The sequence below is a fragment of the Leucopleurus acutus genome, assembly GCF_964270905.1.
Source record: "Leucopleurus acutus genome assembly, chromosome: 3".
In the NCBI taxonomy this organism is placed as follows: domain Eukaryota; kingdom Metazoa; phylum Chordata; class Mammalia; order Artiodactyla; family Delphinidae; genus Leucopleurus; species Leucopleurus acutus.
The window spans coordinates 50,528,641-50,537,912 of NC_139145.1; the positions used below are offsets into that span (position 1 = coordinate 50,528,641).

At 42.3% G+C, this 9,272-nt stretch overlaps 1 protein-coding gene across 1 annotated transcript in view; it reads right to left on the reverse strand.

Moving 5' to 3' along the window:
- The window catches only part of ARHGEF37 (Rho guanine nucleotide exchange factor 37), a 64,505-nt gene extending 55,439 nt beyond the window's left edge, over window positions 1-9,066 (reverse strand). The window contains exon 1 of the mRNA XM_082835397.1: window positions 8,993-9,066. Within this exon, the coding sequence (XP_082691523.1) occupies window positions 8,993-9,005 (13 nt within the window). The 5' untranslated portion in view covers window positions 9,006-9,066. The remainder of the gene's footprint in view (window positions 1-8,992) is intronic.
- Window positions 9,067-9,272: the final 206 nt, after the last annotated feature.

Consider the following 9,272-nt stretch of genomic DNA (forward strand, 5'->3'; position numbering starts at 1 on the left):
AAATATGAAGACCAGCATGGTGTTGTATCTTTTTTTTTTTTTTTTTTGCGGTACGCAGGCCTCTCACTGTTGTGGCCTCTCGCGTTGCGGAGCACAGGCTCCGGACGCGCAGGCTCAGCGGCCATGGCTCACGGGCCCAGCTGCTCCGCGGCATGTGGGATCTTCCCAGACCGGGGCACGAACCCATGTCCCCTACATCGGCAGGCGGACTCTCAACCACTGCGCCACCAGGGAAGCCCGGTGTTGTATCTTGAATGTGATGGATGAGAACAGTAGAAGAGGAGGGGGTGGTTTTAGTCTGTAGAGGAGAAAAGCAAAGGAAGTTGAGAGCTTTCTTAAAGAGCTGTTCATGGATCAGACTTCACATACATGAACTTAGAGGTCACTAGCATGGGGAAAGCTATAGGGAGACAAACTGCAAATATGTAAGGAAGAACTTATCTAACAATCAGAGCATTTCAAAAATGACATCAGTTGCCTGGAGAGAGTGAGCATCCTGTCACTAAAAGTCAGCATTCAGGGCTTCCCTGATGGCTCAGTGGTTAAGAATCTACCTGCCAATGCAGGGGACACGGGTTCAAGCCCTGGTCCGGGAAGATCCCACATGCCGTGGAGCAACTAAGCCCGTGCGCCACAACTACTGAGCCTGCGTGCCTAGAGCCCATGCTCCACAACAAGAGAAGCCACCGCAATGAGAAGCCCGTGAACTGCAATGAAGAGTAGCCCCCGCTCGCCGCAACTAGAGAAAAGCCAGTGCGCAGCAATGAAAACCCAACACAGCCAAAAATAAATTAATTAATTAAAAAAAAAAAGTCAGCATTCAACTAGAGAGGGTTATTGGGGATGCTTCAAAGAAGAGTCATGCAAAAGTTTAAGTTTAGGTGATCTCTAAATTTCCTTCTAATTCTGAAGAGAATTTGAGTCCTAGAGTGGTTAAGTGACTTGTCCAAAGTCACCCAGGTAATGAAGACCTGACCCCCAAAACAAGTCTGACTTCTAGATCAGACTTCCTGTTTGTGGGTGCGGGTCTTGTGAGTGCTCAGCACCTCACTTTATGCTCCTTTTGTGTGTGTGTGTGTGTGTGTGTATGTGTGTGAGTGAGAGAGAGAGAGAGAGAGAGAGAGAGAGAAAGAGAGAGAGAGAGAGAGAGAGAGAGAGAGAGAGAGAGGCCACTTGTCCCAGGTGTCTGGAATCATCTGCTTTACCTATTTACTTTCCATTTCTAATATGTGTGTGCCCTTCTTCCTTGCTTGTGTTGAATATTCTGTGTTTTCAGATAGAAGTGTCAAACCTCCCGGGCAAATTACTATAATATAGGGGTTCAAGAGGAAGTGGAGTCCCTGCTTCCCTGGAGTACAATTTATTTCATAAGTTAAGGAAAAGGAGAAAAGCTAGATGATATTTTTATTTGAAACTGATGTTTCTTTGATTCTATTTTAGGACTATGGGTTATCTTGAGTTAAATTTCTAATGCACTGGCACTAATTCCCCATCTTTCATCCTAGTCACAAATATTTTGATAAGCAGAAATCTAGTTGTCAGCTTCAAAAGAGGCATTCTTTTCTCAGAGCTCTGGAGAGCTACTTGTTTGTTTTGACTGGAAACCTCTAACAAAGGAATCCAATTGCCTTTTGGGATTGATTTCTAGAACATTTACAAAGAATTGGATATCACCTTTTCCCCAGTGATACTAACTCAAAGATAAAAAGAGTTCCCCTTCACTTCTACCCTCAACAGAGTGATCAATTTTTTAATTTTTTAAATTTTTAAATTATTTTGGCCTCACCGCGCAGCATGCGGGATCTTCCCCAGCCAGGGATCAAACCCGTGCCCTCTTCATTGGAAGTGCAAAGTCTTAACAACTGGACCACCAGGGAAGTCCTTAATTTATTTTTTAAGAAAATATATTTACCTCGTTCAAAATTTCAAAGTATACTGTCAAGGCTACAGCTTATTCATCTTTGGACTCCTCTCAGTGCCTGGCATATTGCCCTGTAGGTGCAATAAGTGATTATTGACTGGGTAAGTGAATGAGTGTGAATTAAGAAGTTGTGGAAGATAGAGAATAGTTCATTTAGGGTGGGGCAGCAGATATTTTCCCTGAGGTGCATGGGCTTAAAGGAAACCTAGACAGAACTCCCAGACCAGTTGCACATTTGACCATGACTTTATCCAGAGATCTGTACTAAAAGCAGCAACATCAGACTCTTTTGGGTTGAGCATTACCTAAAGACTATGTACTAGCCAGTCTTTTGGTTGTACACAACAAAATCCGATTTTAGTTAACTGAAGCAGAAAAGGAATTTATTCAAAGAGTATCAGGGAGCTCAAAGAATCAATGCAGACTAGAAAACCAGGCTAAGAGTACAGGAAGCACCAACGTAGGCTGGGTGGCCAGACCCAAAGAGGAAACCACGCCATAGGAAGGATGCTGCTGCTGGACACTGGCAATGCCCTGGGGATTGGGTGCCATAGCTGACCCAGCTGCCATCACTGCCACCAGATACTGAATACCACCACTTCCAGAGTAAATTTTACACATTGCCTGCTTCTCTCTCTCTTTTTTTTTTTTTTTTTTTTTTTTTTTTTGGGTCTCTCTCTTTTTTTTAATGTATTTATTTTATTTATTTTTGGCTGCGTTGGGTCTTTGTTGCTGTGTGCGGGCTTTCTCTAGTGGCAGTGAGCGGGGGCTACTCTTTGTTGCGGTGCACGGGCTTCTAATTGCAGTGACTTTTGTTGCAAAGCACGGGCTCTAGGAGCCCAGGCTTCAGTAGTTGTGGCACGTGGGCTCAGTAGTTGTGGCTTGTGGGCTCTGGAGCGCAGCCTCAGTAGTTGTGGCGCATGGGCTTAGTTGCTCCGTGGCATGTGGGATCTTCCCAGACCAGGGCTCGAACCCGTGTCCCCTGCATTGGCAGGCGGATTCTTAACCACTGCGCCACCATGGAAGCCCTGCCTGCTTCTCCTGACCCCTATCTCCAGAATCACAATCCTGGACGGATGGGCTAATCAGTCATGCTTGGGTCCCAAGCAGTCAACAATCAGGAAAGACTGATACCAGGGCCTTTTGGCTTCCATGAGTGAGATGTAGGGGCCTGCCTCACACCGTGGCCTGTTCCCCAAACTTATAAAGGCAATTGGGAGGCTGGGCAGCCAGGAATATGACAAATGTCCACTATAAAGTCTTCTAATAATCTATAGGCCAAAACTGAAAGAATTAGGGCTTCCCTGGTGGCGCAGTGATTGAGAGTCTGCCTGCCGATGCGCGGGACGCGGGTTCGTGCCCCGGTCCGGGAGGATCCCGCGTGCCGCGGAGCGGCTGGGCCCGTGGGCCATGGCCGCTGGGCCTGCGCATCCGGAGCCTGTGCTCCGCAACGGGAGAGGCCACAGCGGTGAGAGGCCCGCGTACCGCAAAAACAGAAACAAAACCAAAAACAAAACCAAAAAAACTACCAAAAAACCCTGGAAGAATTAAAGAGTATAATCTGTGTAAAATGCTTAATACAGCACCTGAGCTGAACTCTCAAAACCAGAAGAGGTGGCTGTCATACTTATTACTCAACTTGTTAAAATTTTAGCTAGTCAGAGAACTTCTTTATAGTAACAATATTTTCTTCCCAAGCCTCTCCTTTTATTTCTTATTGGAATCACTTATAATTGCAGAGTTGAGCAAAGAAAGGTTGCAAAGGGGTAAACTGTGTCAAAAGTGTACTTAGCAGCACAGTGGGGACAGTGCCATGAGCATAATAAATCCAATTTATTTTTCTGATAAATTTTTAAGAAGACTGCCTACCTCTTTTAGAGTCTCAGTCTTGGGATCATATCTATTTTTTAATTTAATTCTATGAAATTTACCACTCTAATTTCTACAGTAATACTAAAAATAGGTGCTACTTACTGAGTACCTAATACATGCCAGAAATTTTTCATGGATTATTTCTAATAGTGATAGTCATCCTATATTATAGATATTATTTGCATTTTACAGATGAGGAAACTGAAGCTCAGAGAGATGAAGTAACCTGTCCAAGAGTACACGGCTCATAGGTGATAAGTGCATAAACAACTACTACTACTCCATATTTTCTCTCATATGGTTGCTTTCTCCAAAGATTCCCATCACCATTTTTTAAAAATTCTACTAAGTCCAAATGTATGTTTCTTGAATCATTTATTCATTCTGAGATTTTAAATTGTCAGAAAGACAAGTCAAGAAATTATTGGTTGCCGGGTCTTTAGCAGAATTAAACTTTTATCAGATAACAGGCTAGTGTAGTAACCTCATTAGCAACATATAAAAAATTTTATATCAAGAGTGTCTGCTTTATTGAGCCCATATTGTAAGCCAGATACTCTGCTAGTCAGCCCTAAAAGAAAAGTATTACCATCTTCTTTTTACAAATGAGAAACCTGAGATTTAGAGAGATTCAGAAACTTGCCAGGGGCCTTGCTGCTAGAAGTGGCAGAACTGGGACTGCAACCTCAGCAGTATGACTCCAAAGCCTGCATTTCTTCCAGTGTGTCATACCACCTCTGGGCCAGTTTGCTAATTTGTATTGAGAAACACCGCTTAGTATTGATACTTCTTTTGTTTCTCTCCCTTCCTGGCTTCCAGAGGCTTCCCTGTGGGTTCCTGGCTCTTTGCAGGTATAATAACCCTTCTAAGGACAGAGCTGTTCTCTCTCCCTTCCAGGTTTTCTGGCTCCTTCATCCAGTGGGCAAGACCACAACCTCCCCACACAGATCCGGCCTTGAGCTCTGGAATAGTCCTGTTCTTAATCTGTAGAAATATGTGGAGCCTTGGCTATGAAGCTTAGGAGAGTCCCTCTAAGTCTACTTTGCTGGAACTCCATCACTGATTTAGTGCTTTAGTTCTAGTAATTGGTTTTAACCCATTACCATCATGATTTGTTAGCCAAGTTTAGGGGAACTTACTTTGCTTCTACTGTACTCCTTGTATTAGTCAGTACCCCTTTGGTTCTAGTGCCAGAAATCCAGCTCATCCAGAAGCTATAATGTCTATCAGAAGAAAAGACCATCTCTGCCTGTGTGTCTGTTCAAGAGATCAAACCCTCCAAAAAGCTGTCCAGCAGACTTCTTCTATATCATTGACTAGAATAGCATGTCCATATCTAACCACACCTAAACCAATCACTGACTGGCTTAGATGAATGAACATTCAACATTGGGCCAGCCCCCTTCTGAAGCATATAGTCATGTAGCCTTGACAAAATTGGAGTCTTACTGGGAAAGAGGAAAAATAAGGGGGAATGTTCTTGGGTAGGCAGCCAACAGTATCTGCTGTAGGAGGGAGAGAGCAATTCTACAGGGAGCTTGGAGAGCCAAAGATAATGTAACCCGTCCTACTGAGTCTTTAAAGAGAATTTTTACCAAGCAGATAGGCATAGAAAGTTACGCCAGGTAGAAAGGACTACATGCAAAGGCATAACAATATGCAACTACCCTGTGTTTTTCAGAGACTGCAATCACTTCATTGTAACTGGACTGAATGATATACATTGGAGTGTGTAGTGACAGACAGGCTCCAGATCATGCAAGGCATGTATGCCATGCTAAGGAATTTATACTTTACCTGTAGGCGATGAGGGAGTCACTGAGGAATGGGGATAGCATGATATTATTAGAATTTTAGAAAGATCATCTGTCCAGAGAACGGAAAATGGATCCCAGAAGGAAATAAGGCTGGAGGGTAAGAGACCAGTTAGAAAATTGTACTTTTCAGACAGGGGAGAGATTATAGGCTTCAGATTAAGGCTGCAGTAGTAGTGAAGTAGAGGGCAGGAGGGTAAGAGTAAAATGCTAAAGAAATATCTATAGAATTTGAGGACACCTACAGGATGTGAGGATGGAGGGCCTATGCTGACTCTGAGATTTATGTTTTGGGTAACTAGATGGATGCTGGTAGCCTTCATTAAAGAAAAATCATCCTAGGGGACTTCCCTGGTGGCACAGTGGTTAAGAATCCGCCTGCCAATGCAGGGGACATGGGTTCAAGCCCTGGTCCGGGAAGATCCCACATGCCACGGAGCAACTAAGTCCGTGCGCTACAACTATTGAGCCTGCACTCTACAGCCCACGAGCCACAACTGCTGAGCCTGCAGGCCACAACTACTGAAGCCTGCATGCCTAGAGCCTGTGCTCGACAACAAAAGAAGCCACTGCAATGAGCACGCGCGCGGCAACGAAGAGTAGCCCCCGTTCACTGCAACTAGAGAACACCCGTGTGCAGCAACAAAGACCCAACGCAGCCATAAATAAATAAATAAATAAATTTATAAAAAAACAAAAAAAGAAAAAGAAAAAGCTCCTAGAGAAGGAAAGGTTTGGGGACAAGTAATACAACCAGTTTGGGACTAGCTGACCCCTGTGGCTTATCCAAGTAGAGGTGCCCAGTGGGAAGATAGATGTAAGGTTCTGGGAGACAGAAGTTTGGCTTGGCAATATAGATTTGGGGATCACTGCCATATCTACTGTACAGGGAGCTGTAAGAGTGAATGAGATCACCCTGGGAAAATAGGAAAGACATAAAAAGAAGAAGCCTAAGGACAAAGACCTGGTGAACACAGCCAAGCGACAGGCAGAGAAAAGGAAGCCAGCAAAAAAGACTGAGAAAGAACAGTCAGATAAAGCTGGGAGGAGAGCTGGACTTTTATTAAACTTCCTTATGAACAACTTCCTTCAACTGCTGTGTTTCACCTGGTGTGTTTCACACCACCAACTCCTTTCAACTGGTGTATTTCACACCACCAAGTAAAACTACAGTTGAAATATTTGACCAGTACCTTTTCAAATATTGTTTGAATTACTGGAATATCAGATTTTTATTCATTGGTTTTTTGTTGGATGTACCCTCTGTCAGGTCAAAGCAATGCTTTCCTGGAAACTGCATGAGAAAGAAGTCTAGTGAGAAAAGGAAACTCCCTCTCCTGCAGTATGCATTCACCACCCTGGAGTATAGCCTCAAGGTCTTACTGCCACGTATTTAAAAATCAGCAATTGGGTGGGCAAGGGTATAACCAATTAGTAAGAGTGTGAGTTGACAAAACCTTTTTGACTCAGGAATTTCACTTCTATTAACTTATCCTATAGAAATCTACACACAAGTGCACAAAGATACATGCATATTGCTGTGGTTTGTGACTTCTAAAAAATCAAAGTGAAGGGATAGAAACAGCTCAAAAACTATCAGCAGGGGATAGTTAAATAAATTCCAGTATGTCCACACCATGGAATACTACACAACCAATTAAAAGAACAAGGTTTATCTCAAGGTACAGACATGTGGAGAAGTCCATGTTATAGATATGATATATTGTTAACTGAAAAAAGGCAGGTTTCAGAGCCATATGCTGAATATGTACATATGTAAATCTACATTATATATACATATATTCCATTCAATCATTCAACGGCTATTATTGAGGCAGGCAGGCACTGAGCTGGGGATACATTAGTGAATAAGACAAAGAAAGTTCCTGTCTCATTAAGCAAATGTTCTAGTGAAGGAATTAAGTCAATAAAAGAGTTATATATATATATATAAAATTTTAGATACTAGTAAGTGCTGTGAAGGAAAATAAAGTAGGGTAAAGAGCTGAAAAGTAACTAGGTATGGTGAGCAGGTGTGTGTACGGGGCTATTTTAAATAATTTGGTCACGAAAAATGTTTCTAAGGAGAGAACATTTTAGCAGTGACCTGAATAAAGTGAATGAGTGTATTAGAGTTTTCCAGAGAAAAAGAACCAACAGGATGTGTGTGTGTGTATGTGTGAGAGAGAGAGACAGAGAGAGAGAGAGAGAGAGAAAGAGAGACAGAGAGATTTATTTTAAGGAATTAGCTCATGTGATTGTGAAAGCTGGTAAATTCAAAACCTGCAGGGTAGGCCAGCAAGCTGAGACCCAGGGAAGAGTTGCAAAGAGTTCCAAAGGCTGTCTGCTAGAATTCCCTCTTGCTTGGGAGAGGTCACTCTTTGTTTTATTAAGACCTTCAAATGACTAGATGAAGCCCACCCATATTATGGAGGGTATTTTGCTTTACTCAAAGTCCATCTACTTAAATGTTAATTTCATCCAAAAAATACCATCATAAAAACACCCAGAATGTTTGACCAAACATTTGGGCATTATGGCCCAGCTGAGATGACACATAAAATTTATAATCACAAGTTCATCCCTTGTTAACTTGGCACGCATATGCATCTCCTTAAACCATACCTGGTCTCCAAATAAAGACAATAACAAGGTCATACTTCCACCTACCATGACACAACCATCTTGTATACAATTGAAAACACACTAACTCTTTCCCCAGAGAGGAAACAAAGTCCTTGGGTGATGTTTACTCCTCTTGATAACCTGTAACTGCTTTCTGCCATGAGAAGTTGGCAACTCAGAAGAGGGCCTTTACCAGAACTTGACCTTGCTGGAACCCTGATCTCAGACTTCCAGCCTCCAGAACTGTGAGAAAATAAATTTCTGTTCTTTAAGATACCCAGCCTATCTATGGTATTTTGTTATAGCATCCCGAACTGACTAAGACTGGCAGAAAGGGAAATTGTTTTCAACCAGTGATGCAGGAATAACTGGTTATCCATATGGAAAAGACATACCTTTGTTTTCTTTTCTCTCTTATCCCCTCATCATGTAAATATAAGATGCACTGACTTTATATCATAGCATTCAAGTATTGTTAACGAGAAATAATGCAATGCTTGATCTTGTTCAGAAAGCACAATAGGTTTGCTCAAACTCCTGACACTTGCTTAGCCCCTCAAATGTTATTCTAAATTCCCCAACTCCAACTCTTTCCTGGGCATTTAACATTTGAATGTTCAGATCCAACTAGGTGATTCTGGCCCAGCACGATGCTTGGCTACAGAAGCCAGCTAATGCAACAGCAAATGATCATATCCACAAGATGGCAGCATTGTATAATCATTGAAAACCATAATCTGGCATGGGTTCTTGAACATACCTTTCTGTGGCATATTACGTGATCTGTTAAGTGGACTTTTATATATATCTTCACTTAATCTTGAAATAAATGAGCAGTTTTCTTCCCAGAATGTTTTACAGTTTTGAGAAGCATGGACTGGAGAAATAAAAAAGCAGATTCTTTAGAGTCAGAAAAAAATCTGAGTTCAAGTACAAAATGCACCCCTAACTTATTTAGGGCACTTGAGCAAGTTAACTAAGATCTCTGGGGCTCAGTCACCCTATCTGAAACTTTAAAACAATGAAATTACTTTCCCCAC